At 33.6% G+C, this 20854-nt stretch overlaps 1 protein-coding gene across 1 annotated transcript; it reads left to right on the forward strand.

Moving 5' to 3' along the window:
- The first annotated feature begins 15423 nt into the window (after positions 1-15423).
- LOC133198513 (uncharacterized) lies at positions 15424-20825 on the forward strand. Its single transcript, XM_061334596.1, has 5 exons — positions 15424-16051; positions 16259-16300; positions 17492-17515; positions 19847-20673; positions 20814-20825. The coding sequence occupies exons 1-5, from the start codon at positions 15424-15426 to the stop codon at positions 20823-20825; spliced, it is 1533 nt and encodes a 510-aa protein (XP_061190580.1).
- The last annotated feature ends 29 nt before the right edge of the window (positions 20826-20854 follow it).

The following is a 20854-nucleotide window of genomic DNA, read 5'->3' on the forward strand; positions in this document are numbered from 1 at the left end:
CATGTTTTAACAAATTTTTTACAGGTAAAAAGCTATTGTAGAAAAAGCATTGAAAATTTTGAAATTTTCGATATGCCTTTTTTCGGACCATAGCGAGCGCCGACGTGCAGCATTTCCGGTAAAAATGAAATGCCTTATGCATATGTGCAAACATAGGTCTATCATACCTGAAAGTTTCATGATTCTATCTATAGCCATTCATGAGAAAATTTTCGGACAACCCGACCCTTCAAAAATCATTAAATCGACAACATCTCCGGACCGGAAGTGACGTCATCAAAACAGAAAAAAAACGCATAAGGTTCAAGTGATGATACATAAGTCCTAAAAGTTTCACGGAAATCCATTGAGCCGTTTTCGAGAAATAGCGTGCACAAAATCGGTAAGAAAAAAAACAATAATAATAATAACTAGAGCAAAGCTCTTTGCAAAGCAACGAGTGGGTCTTCCTTCTTAGCGATTAGCTTGTAAATTGATGAAACAAATGATTTAATTCAATTTCCCTCTAAAGGTCAAATGTTTCTGTTTACATTGTCAACTTTTCTAACATTCTTTTCTCCTTTGAACTTTGACCCAAATATCGACCTCCTTTCTGGAACTCTGAATCTGAAGTGATCCTGAGCCTACATAGTCCAACAGTAGTCTCTGCAACAGTTCTCTGTAAATTGCACACACAACACTAATAATCCCTCATATCTCAATCTTTGGATTCCGATTTTTAATTCCTAGACTTCTTTCTAATTTAATCTAGCATCTTTGAAGCAATTATGTTAGTAAAATGATGAATGACATACTATGGCATCATCAGTGCTTTTCTAAATCAGTGTCATAAAAATTGCTTTAAAAATATTTACTAGATTGTAAGTAATCCAAATGTGTTACTGATGAATGATTTCCAATGTTTGACAACCAGCAAGTGTAGAATACTCCTATAAGGATGATTTCTAGTTTAAGCAAAGGGGGGGGGGGGAAATCAATATCAGTAAAGATTAAAAAGGTGAAGTCGCAAAACCAAAGTATCAGCAAGACACTGTTACCTGTGGATATTTTAACATAACCTCTTTCTTAGTATTTTAAATACAGTTGAACTTCATTATTTCGAATACTGATATCTCAATTCCAGGGATATGTGAAACTGAGTTGGTTGTCCCAATCACTTATCATGTCCTTTTTTACCCTTCCTGTTTATCTTGAATCAACAGATATCTTCAATTAATCTTGGTTCTGTTGAAGTCGAGATAACGGGGTTTGACTGTACATCTTGGGTTCATTTATTAAAATGTTTTACAGGGAAAGAAAAACACACACATATTTAAATTTTGCAACATGTTTAAATAATTTTTACATGCATAATACAAACATATTCAAGTAAATTTGTTATCAAAATTCATTTAAAATATCTGAATCCATTGAAGTTTTTTGCAGTAGATACAGTACAGTATAACATGAAGGAACAAGTGAACCTAAGACTATCTATGGCATATTTTACCTGTCTTGTCCATGTGTTCTGTCTTGTCTTTCTATTGTACAAAACAAGAGGTTCATGGGCCACAACGCTAACCTGAGTAACTTTTGCCCTGCTGTTCTTCACCTGATTTCCTACACTGTAATACCTATTGTGGCCCCGTCCTACCCCCCGGGGTTATGATATGATCAATTTAGAGTCTTCACTACCCTAGGATGCTTCCACATAAGTTTCAGCTATTCTTGCCCAGTGGTTCTTGAGAAGGATCTTTCCTATATATTTCAATGTAAAACTTGGATTCCCTATTGTGGCCTCGCCCTGTCCCCGGGGGTCACAATTTGATCAATTTAGAATCTACACTACCCCAGGATGCTTCCACATAAGTTTCAGCTATTCTGGCCCAGTGGTTCTTGAAAAGAAGATTTTTTAAGATTTTATCTACATATTTCAATGTAAAACTTGGATTCTCTATTGTGGCCCCTCCCCTACCCCCGGGGGTCATGATTTGAACAATTTAGAATCTACACTACCCCAGAATGCTTCCACATAGGTTTCAGCTTTTCTGGCCCAGTGGTTCTTGAGAAGAAGATTTTTAAAGATTGTTACCACATATTTCATTGTAAAAATTGGATTCCCTATTGTGGCCCCGCTCTACCCCTGGGGGTCATGATTTGAACAATTTAGAATCTACACTACGCCAGATTTGAAGATTTTTTAAAGACCCCACCCAATTTTTGTCTCTTCTTGATTATCTCCCCTTTGAAGGGGGCTTGGCCCTTCATTTTAACAATTTTAACTCCCCTTCACCCAAGAATGCTTTGTACCAAGTTTGTTAAAAATTGGCCAATTGGTTCTTGAGAAGAAGTTGAAATTGTGAAAAGTTTACAGACGGACGGACAATGGGTGATCAGAAAAGCTCACTTGAGCATTCAGCTCAGGTGAGCTAAAAAAAGTTCTGACCAAGACTGAAGTTTCTGAAAACTGCATCAAACTTCAAGATCAAGGTCATGAAGTAAAATTTCATAATAGAATCCAAAAGGTAACAAATAATGCACATGTGAAAAAAAAAGCCCTTACTCTTCTGGAGAAAAAATTATAGCCAAAATTAAAATGTTTCTTAAGTAGGTAAAAACTGTTGTTCAAGATCATGAAGTCAAAAAATGATAGTTCCTTGTGAAAGAGTTTTCACATGTAGTTTATGAGAACACCCTAGCTTCTCTCATTCCATATAGTTACCACCAATATTAAAATTTATTTGAAAAGTAGGTCAATCTTCATGGTCATTGGATTAAAAAAGCATAGACATACAGTGTATCTTGATATCAATACCATTAACAAAACCCTGCTGTTCCTAAGAAGATGATTTTTAAACATCTTTCTAATACCTTCCCCTGAAACTTTGATCCCCTTTTGGGGTCCCACCCTACCCCTAGAGGCTATGATTTTAACAAACATTGATTTTAAAATTTGTCAGGAAACTTTCACACAAGTTTCTTCTTTTCTGAGCCAGTAGTTTTTAACAAGATTATGAAATGACCACATTAATTTTACATTATTTCTTTATTATCTCCTCTTGAAAAAAGGAATTGGTCCTTAAATTGAACACACTTAAAAGCCTTTTACCTATGGATGCTTTGTGGCAAGTTTGATTGAATTTGGCACAGTGGCTCTTGAGAAGAAGTTCAACCAGAGGCCCATCAGCAATGTCATCTGGGTCCCTTTGCCCCTGCTATTCTTCATCAGCTTTTTTAAAACCCTCTTTAATTTCATAAAAAAAATTGACACCACATTGTGGACCAATATATATTACCCTAATAGAGCTATGATTCTATCAAAGTTGAATGCACATGACATTGAGATGCTCTAATATCAATATGATCAACATGGCCCTGTTGTTCTGTAGAATTTTTTTTTCCTTTCTGCACCATGTAAAATTTGGATCTCTGATTTTGGCCCAACCTACACCCCAGGACTCATCGAATAAACAAGATGCCCATGGACAATATCGCCCACCTGAGCACTGCGGCTAGGAAAAAAGCAGAGATCAATCAGTATACGTATTGAAAAGTTTAAATACAAAAGTGGTTCCATCCTACCCCTAAGGAGGGGTTGGGCATGATTGAAACAAACTTGAATGTACACTGAGGATGTGTCCACATTTCTGTGACTAATCATGGTTTTTGAAGATTTCTAAAGATTATTTTTGCTATAAGTTTGAAACAGATTTAGTAAGATTTTTCATATGTATTCCTATGTAAAACTTTGATTGTCAATTATGGCCTCAACCTACCCCATTGGTTCTGATTTAAACAAATTTGAATCTACACTATCTGAAGATGCTTCCATATAGATATGACCAATCATTGCTTTCCTGTTCTTGAGAAGAATTTTTTAATGATTTTTCCTATGGATTCCTATATAAAACTTTGATAGTCCATTGTGGCCCCACCCTATCCCCAGGGTCATGATTTGAACAAAATTGAATCTACACTATCTGAGGATGCTTTAACCCTCATCCCCACAATCACGCATTTTAAGGCATATACCATTTCCTATTTCTAACGCAAAATCACACATATTCCGTTTCCCCGCAATCACACATTTTTCACGCACTTTCAAAAGTAAATTTAATCTTCAATTTAATGCCAATTCCCTTCTAATTTATGCTTGCTAAAATCTCATAAAATAAGAAAAGTTACAATCTTATTAAAATATTACGTCATGATTATTTACGCTAAACTTTAGAGAAACTTGTACCTCGCTATAAAGTGCTTGCGGGGAAAAGGTAACGTCATATTTCTATGACGTGAACATTAAGTGTATGTAGAGTCAGAGTTCAGTAAGTTGTAAAGAGGATGCTTTAATATATATATGACCAATTAAGACTTTGCTGTTCTTGAGAAGCAGATTTTTAATATGTATTCCTATGTAAAAATTTCATAGTCCATTGTGGCCCCACGCTACCCCATCGGTCCTAATTTAAAGAAATTTGAATCTACACTATCTGGGTATGTTTTCACGAAAGTTTCATCTTTTCTGACCCAAAGGTTTTTGATTTTAAAATATGCTATTAATTATTTACTAATTTGTAATTTTTTCCCCTTGAAAGAAGGCATGACCCTTCATTTGTAGAGACTTGAATCCCCTTTACCAAAGATGCTATGTGGAAGGTTTGGTTGAAACTGGTCCAATGGTACTTGAGAAGTAGACGAAAATGTGAATAGTTTACAGACAGACTGACGCCAGACAAAATGTGATCAGAAAAGCTCACTTGAACCTTCGGCTCAGGTGAGCTAAAAAATTTAAAAGATTTCTTCTTCTATAATCTCATAAAACTTTGATCCCCTATTGTAGCCTCAACCTATTCCCAAAGACTATGATCTGAGCAAACTTGAATCTAAACTTCCTGAGGATGCTTTCATATCAAAACAACTGTAATAATGACTCACTTATTTCTTAGATGAAGAATTCTTAAGATAATTCCTACATACCAGGTATTGAATGGACTTTTGAGCCTGAATACTGCTCTTTAAATCCATAAACAGTAAAACATGACATTGCTTATAATGAAGTGTCAGGGATAGACGATTTAGCTTCGATATAAGCATATCATATCTGTTAGGTTTACAATACATTGTACATTTCAAAGTCACAGGGAATGAAAATCACTTCACTGTAAGCGTCAATTCATTATAAGCATGTTCGCTACAAGCCTTTCTTACAGTAAAACTTTTATGTTTTATTGTGGCCCTGTTCTACCCCATGAGGTCATGAATCTACACTGACTGAGTATGCTTTTATTCATGGATTTGCTATTTGTGAGAAAAAGATATTTAAAGATTTTTCCTATATATTGCCATGAAAAACTTGATCCGCCATCGTGGCCCAACCCTAACCCTGGGGGTAATGATTTAAACAAACTTGAATCTACACTATGTAATAAAGCTTTCACATGTATAAGTTGTATCTTTTCTGGCCAGTGGTTCTTAATAACATTTTTAAAGGATGCCTTTAGGTTTTCAATAATTCTCAATTATCTCCCCTTGAAAGAGTTGCCCTCCATTAGAACAAATTTGAATCCCCTTCACTCAACAATGCACTGTGCCAAGTTTCATATAAATTGGCCCAGTGGTTCTGAGAAGAAAATGAAATTGTGACATTGTGATTTTTAAAGTTTACGACGATGACAACAATGGGTAAATTTTGTTCAGTTATTGGCTCAGTTTAGCTAAAATTGAAAAGTTTACAAAGACATAAGGCAGTACTGGGCACCCTTCAATCAGAAAAGTTCAAGTGAGCACTTAGCTCAGGTGAGCTAAACAGTATAAAACAGCTCTAATAGTTTTGTAGAATTTAGTGCTTTGTTGTCTTTGAAAATTGATTAAACGTCTCTTCAATCTTATACTTGAAAGCTGCACATTATACATATATATGCCCTGTGTCCTAGAATAATTTGAAACATGCAAGCAAGTTTCCACTTGTAGTACAGCTGTTGAACTTCAGTATCTTGAACACCAATATCTCGAATACGATGGATATATCGAAGCGATTTTGGGGGCCCAACCCCTTATTCTATAAGAATTTTACCCTGGATATCTCGAATCCTCGGATATCTCAAAGTTTATTCTCGTTCTCATTTAATTCAAGAAAATGAGGTTTGACTGTAGTTGTATATGCCAAAATAGCTCTCCCTAAATTAAACTGTAAAATTACACATATTACAAGTTCTTAATGATAGGTAATGATAGATGAACTTTTATCCTTGTGTGACTGTTTAAATTTTACTATGCTGCTTATTCTGCATGTTCTGTTTCCTCTCCCAACAGATGTTCTTCTGGCAAATCATGGCCATGCTTGGTATCAAATTTCACATTCAGTTTTCAGATGACAGTCACACTTATCTAAAATGAATTTGAAATTTCTTATTTAAGTTAAAATAAAAGAAATCGATATTGTGCAACATATAAATAATAAACCATCATTCTGAATATGATATTGTCACATTTTCTGTGCATTATTTGGTAAAGTACTGGTTTTTACATGCAGTCATTTGAGGATGTAATAAAAATAAAATAAAAGGATGAATGTTAATTTTTTTTTCATGATTTCACATAAAGAAATGCACATACATCATGTATAATGTAACTTCACATAAAGAAATGCACATATAATGTAACTTCACATAAAGAAATGCACATATAATGTAATTTGCAGTACATGTGTAAAATTTATTAATGATGGCAATGGTTAATAGACTAATTGGTTTGAAAGATGGTAACTTGTTATGATTTTCATATATATTTTTCAAATATGACTATCAAAACAAGTCCCATTTATTTAGTCATTATAATCCAATTATTAATCAAAAGTTTACAAATTAACCCCCATCATGAAGAATTTGACCTACATTTTCTGTTTCAATTGATGAGTTTAAAACAACAACTAATATTTTCTACTAAGCAATGGTTTACATGGTATTTAATCTATTTCATTGCCTGTCATGGTAGCTTAATTAGTTGTAGGGCATTCAATTCGTGATCTGGAAGTACCGGGTTTGATTCTCGTTCACTGCATCAAACCTAAGAAATAAACATAGATAGTGACTGCATGTTCCTTCATCAAACATCCAGTATTAGAAGTAAAAGTAACAGGTTTTTCAGATGAGGAGAACTGAGGCCCCATATCACAGTAGATGTTGGCACGATAAAGAACCCTCACTGCTCAATGGCCTGAGTGCCAAGTCAGGTCTAAATGTGAAGCAGGGCTCGACATTAACTTTTTTCCCTACTTGTTTATTCGGACAAGTGACCAAGACATTTACTTGTCCGAACTTCAACTTTAATTGTCCGAAAATTTTTCAATAAAGATCTAATACTGTCAACTTGAAAACCAGTGTTTGAAACTCACTGTAAAATTAGACAGACATGCAGGACTGACTGCTAGTAAAAGTTGTCAGCCCTGCCAAAGATCTACTTGCCCGAGAAAAAAATTGTCTTTTATAAATTTGTTTTTTAACGATAATGTGACTGGAACCAGGTCACCATAACTTCAAACCAGAATCTATAGACTGATGAATTCTTCCTATTGGCTTGTTAAACTTTGCTACCAATACTATTACTTGATATGAAAAAGATTTATCAAATATATGAATTTTAATTATCGAAAATTTCAACATGTCCATCCGGGCGTCAATACATGCAAATTTGTTCGCCCACTGCAAAATTTGTGCGTCTCGGGCGGTCGGGCGCACAGTTATTTCAAACACTGTTGAAAACTAAGGCCAAACAAAAAAATATGTGTAGTTCCGGTTACACTTCCAAAAAAATTAGGGTAGGTAGGTAGGGGTTTTTTTGTTTTGTTTTTTTTTTTTTTAAACAAAATGATTTAATTATTTTTTTCTAAATAATACCTATGACTGCTTTGCAAATGATATTTAGATGTGGTGTGATAATATACTAGTCAATATTGGTAGGGGACACCTACATGCTAGCTTGCTTTGGATTTAACACTATTTGTTTTGCAAGGATGCCGTCATTGCTGAAACTAAAACTTAAACTGGAGCCATTGATGGAAATCGGGGAAAATTCTGGAAAAAATATGAAAATTGCCAAAAAAAAGTTTAGGGTCGGGGGTATAAAATAGGGAAGGTCGGGTAACCGGAACCACACATATTTTTTTATTTGGCCTAAAATAAAGTCCATTACACATGACATGTGCTTGATTTATTCGTGATGTTATTGATAAATACAACAAACACATAAAACAAAATTTTATCTAACAACAACAAGTTAACCTGTCAACATCAAACAGAATCCAAACTTTGTTAGATTCGTAAGTTCCATGCCTTTTCAGTAGTGTGCAATTAGTGAACTTCAATCCCGATCAAATGTGAATCGAAATCCGGTTTTTATGTAGGGTTTCCGTCTTGAAACTACCTATTGACTTTCAAGTTGTTCTTTTTATTATTTAGAGACTTCTTTACATTAAAATGCACTTGTCCAATTGGACAAGTGCCCAGCAATATTCACTTGTCCGTAATTTTTTTTCACTGGTACCGGACATGCGGACAAGCGTTAATGTCGAGCCCTTTGAAGCCCTTCATGGTATGTGGTGATGTCTCTACATCAGTGAAAAATTCTCGATGGGATTTAAAACAGCAAACAATCAATTTTTTTCATTATTCCTATCTAGATTGTAACACAAGTTTTGATTGGTTAGCAAGCCAAATGTAAATTTCTGTACACCTGGCTCCAGCTCGGGTAAATATTGTGACATCATAACATATTGTTTCTCTAGCACAAAAAGCAAATAACATGACGTCACAATCATGACAATGCAGAGTAACCCGAAGTAAATTTTATCGATAATTTGAAACACCATTGATAAGACTTGGGTTTATAAAGAATTTATTCGTTACATATGAAATAATTTCTTTTTCAGGTCCAATCAAGGTTGTACAGGGTGTACAGCCTTCGGGTGTATGGTATAAAACCTGGGATGAAATCCACGTACACCCTTGATTGAATGCAGATAATATAGGTGATCCAGGTCCAATCAAGGGTATATGGAGATTTATCCAGGGTTTTATTCCAGACACCCTGAGGCCGAGGCAGGGGTGTATGTAATACAGCCTGGGGTAAATTCCCCTACACCCCTGATTGGACCTGGATACTTCGGACTCAGGTTGTCTAGAATAAAACCCTAGGTAAATCCCCATACACCCTTGATTTGACCTGGATAGAGAACTTATTTCCTATGTACCCGAATAAATTCTTTGTAAACAAGTCCAATCAACTGTGTTTCAAGCTATCGATAAGATATACTACGTCCTACAATGCATCGTGACCTCATGTTATTTGCTTTTTATCATAGAGAAACTATGCATTGTAAAGTCAAATTTTTTACCCCTGGCTTAAGTCGGGTGTACGGAAATTTACACCCAACTTTGTAATTTTACCAATCCAAGCTCGTGTTACTAGCTACATAGGAAATAACTAATAATTAAAGTCTTAATTTATTAGTGAAAGTAAAGAATTCTGAGTATTATCATTGTTTACAAATTGTTTTATACATGTAAGAAAATGAAATGAAAAAAAAATTAAGACAAAATTTCTAACAAGTCCTGTCTGTTTGATTAACCTGTTACTTGGTGAGAAAAATTTCGGACTAACCTGAGTTTCAAAAATTTATCCAACTGCCATCCCTAAAATTTATTTCAAACTTTCATATAAAACATTTCCAATTTTTTGCTGTATATATACACTGATCAAGAAATATACCTGAGAAATTTAATTAAGCTGCATGACTTTTTACATGTGTTACAGAATATCAAATTCTGACATACAGCAATATTTAAAGTATTTTGGCTATTGTATTGTTGAACCTATGCCTTTCTGTTCTCAAGAATAACACGGCAAAGTTGTTAGAGTATTTTCTCATTTTGTTCTAGAGTTGTGAAATAAGGAGCTGATCCTTAATGTGCAAGGTTTGACACTTACATTAGTCCGTTAGTTTCAGGCTAATACATTTTCATTCTGACTAATAAAATCTGTGGCTATAATTACTCCGAATGGACATAACCCTTTGTACTTTCAGTTCATATGGGTTCAAATCCAATGAGTGACAAAGATACAGATCCTATGGATAAAACCATATGAAACGAGGTCTCGTGTTTCAGTATGCGCTTACATAGGTGCTAGGAAGAGTGAAACCGCGACTGAAAATTTCTCAGAAGATTTAAATAAAACAAACAACTAAAAATAAATCTGGACAACTAATGACTGCTTGGCACAGTGGTAAGAGTGCCTGCTCTAGAGTCGTGGAGTAAGGAGTTGATCCTTACGTCACGGGTTTGAATGCCACTGTGGGACGTGGAGACATGTCCTTTGGATGAGACCGTATAAACCGAGGTCCCGTGTTGCAGTAGGTGCTGGCACGAAAAAGATTCTTCACTGCTCAATGGCCCTGAGTGCCAAGCATAGAACAAAACCTGCAGTTCTCCACCGGCAATCGGTAGTGTCTCCATATAAGTGAAAAATTCTTGATTCATGATTATGTCATTCGCTGTTCACTAGCTGGTATAACTGACTTCACACAGAATTTCAAACTATTAAATCTCTGCCAAATAGTTATACAACATCATCGATTATAGCTATATTTAGAGTATTCACTGCCATGACTGTGAAATTTACACAGCCTATGAAAACTATCCATTACCAAACATACAAGTTTTTTGTTGTTTTTTTTTTTTTTTCATTTGGGTCTGCCATGTACTACCCAACATACGGTTGCATTGTGCTCAAAATAAATTTCATAACCACACTCCACAAAGAAAACAAAGTTTGATATACTATTTAACATACACTATTTTATTCTTAATCTTATCGCTGCAGCTGAACTGTACCATCTGCTTTTTACAACTTAAAATGAATTATTTCAAATTCTTTGAGAAATAAAATCTAATAAAGTATTTATAAGCATTACAAACTATTGTAGTAAAAGTTTGATAATGTCATCAAAGTGTTTAATTACAGTTTGAGTCTGTACTATAAAATGGATAACATCAGCTGATCAGTGTATATATCATGTGCGTGCTGGCATTTATCAATCTGTGTAAATTCCAAATAATTTAATTAAGTAAAAAAAATCTTACCTTAATTCTTTTGAATCGTTCATGCTTCACAGGAATGACATAGACACTACCACATCACTGATAACTCTCTTCTTACTCGTTCAAAAATACTCCGCCGTCAGAATTTCCTCGCAATCGCACACAAGATCTTTAGATTAAAACTCAGAATAAATCCTTCTTTACACTAATGCTCCACATACATAATCAGAAATGTTAATATGCACATAAGCCTAGCAGCGGATTGAATAATGCACGTCTACATACGCAATCAATGTCAAACATAGAGTGCGAATATTTGGTTCGTTGACACATACCGCCATGCTGGAGGTAACACGAATCACCGAAATGCCCAGTAATTACCGAAATGCCCCTAAGAAACACCGAAATGCCTATCAAAATCACCGAAATCCCCCTTCATATGTTTTTTCATGTCGTTTTTCATAAAAATAATGCTTACATTTTTCATAAAAGCATAACTGATGGGAAAATTAATTATTTTCATCTCCAAGAGTATAGTAGCTGGTCCCCTACCCATAATGCCGTTGAATGTTTACATCCAGTGAGATCGAACCAAAACATTTTGCGATATTGTAACACTAACATATGAATTAGAATCTAGATAGGTGCTTAAAGTGACAAATATATAGGCTACATATTTCAGTACCAGCATAATAGAAAGCCGTCATATAGTAATAATTGTATACATTTAGGTCTGACAAGGCATGTACGCGTTGATCTATTTTTAGCTTGTAGACAACTTGTTCTTATAATTTATTACATGAAATTCATTTCGAAAAATAGCTTTAAATAAAGCATGATTGTCTTTTCTTTTTATGGCAAATAAAAAGATTTAGTATGCTAGATAGTATAAACTAAAAATTTTGTAGGAAATGTCAACATTTTTAGCTATTTGAAAAAAAGACATTTATGACGTACTGACCCCTAAATATAGGGGCCAGCCCTTTTTTCTTGATCGTATCTGAAAGCTCTTGTAATTACACACAACTTTTGTTCTACATGTCTTACCAAATTATTCTCAGTTTAAAAGTTATTAGACAAAAAGCAGCAAAATTTCATGGAAAAAAAATTCTTAAAATTTGGTGTCACATAGCTTCCGAACCTTAAAAAATTAGCCAATAATTTTAACATTCTGCGCATCTACAATGCATAAACTACAAATTCTCCCACTTTCATGTAAACATTGTATGTCGTTTCTGAGATTTCTGCTGGACACAAGACATCCCAAATATCAATTAAAAGGCAATTACTCATAAACAGAGGCAAATATCAAAAAAATGAAAAAAAAAACATTTTTAGGCTTTAATGCAATGTATCTATCCTGAAAGTTTCATAAGAATCCGACGAAAGGTCTCTGAGAAATCGCCTGTCAAAAATCGGCGGGAAAAAAAATAAAATAATAATAAGAAACAGTAGAATAACAGTAGGGTCTTCCGAAAGGAAGCTTCGGAAGACCCTAATAAAAGTGAAAAAGAAACCTAAGAATAACAAGAAGGTCTTCCGTAGAAGACGGAAGACTTTAATAATAATAAGAAAAGTGAAAAATCAACAATAGAATAATAGAAGGGTCTTCCGCAGAAGACGGAAGACCCTTATAATAATAGGGAAAAAGAAACCGAACGAAAACAATAAGGTCTTCCGTTGGAGACGGAAGACCTTAATAAAGGTAAAAAAGAAACCTAAGAATAATAGAAGGGTCTTCCGCTGAAGACGGAAGAACCTAATAATAAGAAACAGAGTAAAAACAATATGTTCCCAAACTCCATTTGGGGAACATAACCAGGAGCATAGCAAACGCAGACCTTTGAAAAACATCAGAGGTTAGATCAGGTGATGAGGAGTAAGCAGTCCCTGTAGACTTGTCACACCCGCCGTGTGCTCATTGATAAGAACGGGCAGACTCAAATGAAAACTCCTGAATTAAATATGCAAGTTAATTAGATAGCAATCACGTGACCATGTGACGTCAAAGGCAACTTGGGCTAATCAGCTCTTCATGTTAATTTAACTAAAATATACGCGATACACCTGTATTTCTGCGTTATGGACGACCAAATGACTGATTTTGTAGATATGAAATATATTTGAATTATCAGCAAGAAAAAAATCTGGAAAAACATGTGAACATTGTGAGATAGCAGCGACGATAGCGAGGGAGACACTGCGAAGATAAAGATACTCACCATCACAATACAGTTTGATTTATCATTTTATGACCTGTATATACCTATTTAATTCACAAATTTAACATAATATAACTTTATCCTTTTTTAACAAAATATTTTATGCAATTATACCTTCATATGTTTTGTAGAGGATGGCGGTCTTGAAAAATGATCTTCCGATCACGAAACTTTGCCGTAATCAGAGCTACAGATTCTAAATGTGTTATTAAATCGAATGCCGGCTAAAGTTTTTTATACTAATTGTTTGGCAATCATTTAAGCACTGTATTCTGTTTGCCATATCATGACGATAAGCACGCTGCGGGTGACCGGTCTAAATCTTATCTTTAACAGAGTAACCCTTGTCTTAAAATAGATGATTCTCTAGCTCTCTAAAGATGAGAGAGAGAAAATAATCTCTTTTTACGTGACACGGCATTGTTATTCGATTTAAAGATGTCATTAAAAAGATCCGTATTCACACATTTTCCTTTTAGATGTTGTTTAAAAGGAATCTACTAGGGACTCTAAACAAGGTTAAAAGCTTTCGTAAATAATTAAGGTTAAAAGCTTTCGTAAATAATTACTTAATACACAGATGAACACAATATCATTGATTGTCTTCTTGAAATATGGAGAAGAGCAGACCTTTGAAAAAAAATCAGAGGTGGGATCAGGTGCCATGGAGTAAGCATTCTGTCTATCGATCACATCCGCCGCGTCCACATTGACCAGAACAGTCTGACGGAAAAATCCATCGAAAATTCAGAGTTTAAATGACAGTAAAAAAAGTCAGTCAGCTAGAAAATAATCTCTTACAGATTTCAATAAAAGATCTAAAAATAATCCTCGTTAATGTGCCAGACTCTTTTCTGCACAAATAATAAATTCTACCTCTAACCATGGGTATAAATCAGTGTGCATTTCAAATGTACATATTTCGTATGCATTTTGAAAACGCCAAATTTCATTTAAGGATAATTAAGAGACATGTTTTGATATATAAAAATCGGACATTTGAGACTTAAAAAATACAATAAGACATACGAATTTTGCAATAAGGTTCTGACATCTTACATACATTTTGAAATAAGGTATACAATTTATGACACTCTCCCTGTCACAACACCTCAAGTTTGTAGTGCCTCGACGTCATTTTCTATTATGATGTCATACACTGGTAGTTCAGAGAAGTGAAGTCACGGTGTGCACTGTGATATTCTATGGAAAGCCTTAACCTATCTGTGTGGACTTTTGGGCTTGATAATTATTAGTTACATAAATTATTGTTTTTTTAAAGAACAATTCCTTGGTGGATATAATTTATTCAATGAAATTTAAAAAAAAACAGATATATATGCTATATAGATTTGTATTCACAATTTAATTCAATTTTACAACCCTATCAAGACATTGAAATACTCATTGAAAAAATCAACTTTTTACACCCTATTTAATAATGTTCAATGAAGAAAGAATAATATGCATGTATTTTATTTTTACAACAGAGGGAACTTAACAATAGTCAGTATGTCTTTATCAAAGGACTATACATTTACAACAGAAACAACTAACAGTGCTCAACTGGCAAGGCTTATACTTAGTCCATCTACAGATGTTTTGTGTAAAATCTTTAAGAAAAGAAGTATCTCCACCTGATTTGAGAAGTCATAAAAAGCTTTAGATAAATAAAAAAAGAGAAGGATTTTGAGATCCTTTTAATTGAAACATAACTCTATGTTTTGTTCATACAAATATTTAATGAAGTAAACTATATGAACGAAAAGAAAAAAATCCCTCTGGGACAAAGAAAAGAAACAGGACGGGGAATTAGTATGTTAAATTCCTTTGACAGCCTTCAATTTTTAAAGATTTTGTAGCAGTTGTGACATTACTCTCCGATCAACCTTCGTGCACTTATAAAATTACACAGAAACTCAAAGTGTTAAAGTCGAAAACGAAATGGATGAGTAAATGCCAATCTGTTATAAAGTTGAAAATATAGTAAAATATGTGTTTTGGAAAATAAGGATATGGTTTTATTTTTCAAACATTAAAATAATTTTAAGATTATTTTTTGTTATTAAAGGTTGTACGGTAATCCTTTTATGGCGAAGATAGAGCCCTAAAACTTTTACAACGATATGTCTTTATCAAAGTGCTACACCTCTACACCAGAGACAACAAACACTGCTCGACTGGCGAGGCTAATACTGGGTCCATGTACTGATGTGTTACGGGACATTCTAAAGACAGATGTGCAACCATCTGATTTGTCCAGAAAAGTTAAAGAATTTACAGATAATCTTCCACATGGACAAAGAAATCCCCTCAACAAAACACAATCAGAGATTGTTTTCCCGAAATCAACAAAACAATACAGTGGTGATTATTCAGACTTAGACATATCCTTATTGTATTTTCTTCTACGCAATGTAAGTAAAATAGCACCACATTCCAAAGGTTGGGGAGAGATTCCTAATCCCGGAGACAGAAGCGTTACAGCCAACATTGAAAGAATTCGCCTTCTTAGGAACAAATACTACGGACATTCAGCTGATCTCTCTCTATCAGAGTCAGAATTTAGACAGGAATGGCGAAACATCCGGGACATTGTGGTTGAGCTAGAGCGACATCTAGGAACCAAAACGGTTTTCCAGGATGCAGTCAACACGATAAAAACCTGCTCCATGGACCCAGAGCAAGAGAAAAAATACATAGACTTTCTTGGAGATATCCGAGATCTTCATACTACTGTGGATTTTCTATCAAGTAAGTAAGCGGTATTTTCTTGTATAACATAATGAATCCTATTTCATGTTAGATTATGCATATCAAAATATTCATTTGGTAGAGATAAGTAATGTATAATATCTAATGTATCAGATCATCAATCATAAAAAGAGTTAACGATAACGAAGAATAAACAAACTAACCTCATATGTTCTGTTAACAACAATCTTTGTTTATTTTTTGCAGATAATGTGCAGATAACTCAAAGAGAACCAGCGCTCCCTCGTGGTAAATATAACTATGTGTATATTAATTAAAGCCGTTATTGGGCCTTTAAATGAGACAATAAAGACAAAAAATGCAGTATGTAGATCACCGTGTTATTTTTTAATAAATAGTTGTATGTAGTAGAGGATATTGCACATTGTGGCATATTCCGGCAACTTCATTCATCAAGATTTTTCAGGTTTTTGACTTTTCAGTGACAAAATACTAAAGGATTTTATATAATTAGTTGTCTTTGGCTAATTATAACTTCAAGAAACACGACAGGAGATAACCCATTTTGGCGCATAGTTTGGAGTGCATCTCAGAACAACACAGACGTCCAACATTAAACATTTGTTGTCCTTCCTGTTAAAAATTGAGGATTGGTTCTAAGAGAAAGAATACACAGAGGTCACAGGGAGGTCCGAAAATTGGCTAATATCTGAATCTTCTCATTTCTATTCAAATTTTCATCGAATTAACCAATATTTTGTTTCGGAAATCACATAGGACAAGCTTGCCTATCCAACAAATATATATACTTCATGCAAAAGTGTCAGATACATATTACGTAGAAAAAAAATCTTAGGCAAACACAAAATATCTCAAATTGCACAGAATTCCATCAGAATTGAGGAAATTTGATATTTTTTTTTCACTTTGTCACCCTAGCGTGACCTCTGTTAATGATTCGAATCAGAATAAATGCTGGTTTAAAACAAGCCTCATTTAACATGTTTAAGGATCAAATGAGGGACGCAATTCGGTTTTAACTAAGCCTAGTCCTACAAAGGACACATGGTAGCTACAATGACCTTGTCAGCAAATACAATCATCATAAAGTCAAAATTCTGTCGTTTTTCATACAAATTGTTAGGACATTATTTTCACACTGAATTGTCGACAGATTTTTCCGTTTGCTCGATCATGACAATGAACAAACGGCGGGTGTTACCGATCAATAGGGTTTGCTTACTCCTTCATCGCACAAGTATCATGATATTTCATACATCAGAAATGGCAATGTCATTAAACAAAATTTATGCAAACTGAACAGAATGATGCAAATAATGTGAGAAAATGTTAGGTTTGTGCAAAAAATTAAATAAAACCTTTTAAAACTCTTATTAATAAAAGATAAGAACAGTTTTTCTATTCTTAATATGACTTCTTCTGAATTCTGATTAATGACCTCATTGTTTTCTCTTGTAGACCCCAGAGTTGCAAGAATGATCGGTAAGAGAATTTTGAACAATGACAGATATTATATGATTGTTTTGGTATTTAAATTTCAGATATTTCAGGACATTTAACAAAAGAACAAACACATCGATATATTAAACTCTGTGAAATCAATATTCTCCATGGACGTTTTAATTTTAATTTAACTAATTTAAGAAATTCCACTTACATTGTACTTACATTGTACTTGTATTTAGTTGTTAAATGTCTAGGTTTTTTATGATCATTAAACCTTAACTGTTCAAAGAACACATTTAATATTTATCTGCTTTTTCGGTCTATTTACATAATGAAAACTGTCAGGGAATTATTTTTCAAAATCTTTTTATATGATTTTTTCTTCAAATGCTAATTAGTTTGTTTGTTGCTTTGTGGAGAATTTTTCACCACTTGCCGGCTGCAATTTCTAACCTATATTCGGCACTCAAGGCCATTGAGCAGTGAGGGATCTTTTTTCGTGTCAACGCCTGCCGTGACAGGGGACCTGGGTTTATACATAGTCTCATCCGAAGGACCGGTCTCCACGTGCCACTGTGGGATTCAAACCCGCAACGTAAGGATCAACTCCTTACTCCATGACTCTAGAGCAGACTCTCTACAACTGCGCCACGCTGGCGACCAAATAACTAGTAAAAAAAATCATCAGATGGTTATTAACCATTAAGGTTATCTAGTAAAAGGTACATGAAACTATTTATTTAAATTCTGATTAGGAAGTAGTTTTTCGCCAATTATTTTTTATCCACTTGCCACAGTGGGATTCGAACCCGTATTGTAAAAATCAACTCCTTACTCCACGACTCTAGAACAGACGCTCTACCTCTGTGCCACTAAATAATTAGTGAAAAAAAAGTATCACCAGACGGTTATTATCCAATAAAGGGTGCATGAAACTATTTATCAAAATTCTGATTAGGAAGTTGATTTTCACCAATTCTTAATTTTTTCATTACAATATATTTTTCTATTTGTGCATATGTCAGGAGAAAACACAAAGAATTTCTGCAAAAGAATTAATTGTTTAACATATTATTCATAAAACATCCTTTAGGGAAACAAAGAATCTTCCTTCAACCACAAACAAAATAGTAATAAAACGCGCCGGATTTATTTGTTTTAATTCTTAACTCCATATAAGAAATACAATTGTGAAGGCGTACAATAAAACATGAAAAGTAATCAAATCTATATATCATCAACAGCGATTGTGAAGATTTTAGTTTGAATAGAGAATGCTTATAAAAAGATCATTTTTTTACTTACTTTGCAATATAAATTTAGAAATTTGAGAACACAGTGAAAAGTTTAAATACATTTCATAATACTCAGGCATTTGTATAAATTGTTATAATGGAAAATTATATACAAAATATGCATTTTCGTAATCATGGATAAAACGCAACCAAAGTAAGGGAGCAATCAAAAACCCATGGTTCGAGATCTTTCAAACCACTTTTATTAACCTTATATGATAATATAGCAAATTTATAATGAATATTCTTTATACATTTAATTGATCAATTTGTTTGAAACTCTTAAACTGAATGTAAAAATAGCATACTTTGAATTATTAAAACTAGTGTATTGGTTAATCAAGACTATTCTGTTTCACACTCCTTTGTTATATTATATTGTATTTCGTAACAGAATTAATAAATTTGATCAATAAATTCCTTCGTAAACAAATAATTCTTATATAGATAAACAATCAAATCACTAAGTTGCAAAATCAACTTTTAACATGTTGTAAATTATATATAAATTCTACAGGATATTAAATAGATAAATACTTACATACTTTGATAACTTCTGTGACGATCAAATAGAATTTATTTTTAATCTAAAAGACTTCTTCTGAATCTAAACATAGCGTGCTTTGTAATGAATAACCGACAATTCAAACGAAGGAAAAAAATAATATTCTTTAAAAGGAACACCTTTTTTATACTATTCTTATATTGAGATACAGTGTACGTTTATTTTAAATGAAGAACTTTCATCAATCCAAAAATAATTCTACCAATATATAACTTAGATTATATTATATTAATATTACGGCAATTTAAATAATTTTCGATTCAATGATCATATCATAATAAATGAAATATAACTTTTAAATATTAATAAAATCATATTAAATGCATCATGGCTTTTAAATATTAAATGCATTAAAACAATTTCACCATATCAAAGTAACATAACTGATGCAAATTTAATGTCTTTGTAGATCGATAAATAAACGAGTTTTGAAAATTTATATGAACGTAATCACTTCAATGACATTTTTATACCATAAAAGTAGAAAACTCATCTCTTTATTCTTAGAAAGAACAAAAAAAATGATATCAAAGCATACTGAAGCCATGAGCCATCTATTTGTAAAAACTCGTGCGTTTGACAGAGCGAAAAAACTGATGGACAATAATAGGTATGTCGTCATCAAAGGTAACCCTGGAACTGGAAAAACCACAATCGCCAAGATGTTAATTAAAGAATTGATGGATGATGGAAAATTTCCTCTTCAGCTTTACAAGTTGACAGATCTGTATGGAAGCATATCACAGGACAATGGCATTGTGGTATTCATTGACAATTTATTTGGAGAATTTTCATTGTCAAGCCATGATGTTCAAGAATTTAAAGCTATGGCCGAGATGTTAAAAGTGTTGATTGAAAGTGACAATGATAATAAATCAAACAGATTGATATTTGCACTAAGAAATGATGTTTATCAGGAATATCTACAAAACGAGTGCGATGACGATTTTTTCATGTCGTCCCTGGTTGATCTATCAAGCAAGAAAAATGCATTGCTGAAGGAAGAAATCCTACAGCTATCAGAAAAATATGAGCTATCTAAATACATAGAAGACAATGAACTTATCAGTAAGGTGTATGAAATGCCATTAACTATAGGGTTTCCACAATGTTGTAAATTGGCAAGAAGCGATGCAGCTATTAAAGAAAATGTATGTGCCTTTTTACCAAATCCAATGATGTTTTTGAAAAACTACTTCAAAACATTAATGAAAACTCGAACTGGAAAAACCGCTGCTTTAGTGTATCTTCTCCTGAGAGGAGGAACAGTAGACTTCGATTTGATTGATAACCCTCACATGGATTTTCAGATGAAACGCACCTCTTTGGAGTTTGTAGGTCTACAAAACTCATACATGTATATTAACGATTTCCAGGACAATATTAATTGTTTTGAGGGGTTTTTAATTATTCGTGACACAATAGATAACACCTACAAATTTTCTCATAGCTCAGTACAGGAATCTCTTTTCAGTGTCTTGTTTAATTTTGATCCTGAAAAAATGATCCAAATGT

Source organism: Saccostrea echinata, unplaced genomic scaffold (genome assembly GCF_033153115.1).
Source record: "Saccostrea echinata isolate AGI-Se365-2 ecotype Australia unplaced genomic scaffold, CSIRO_AGI_Sech_v1 ptg000033l, whole genome shotgun sequence".
Lineage (NCBI taxonomy): Eukaryota > Metazoa > Mollusca > Bivalvia > Ostreida > Ostreidae > Saccostrea > Saccostrea echinata.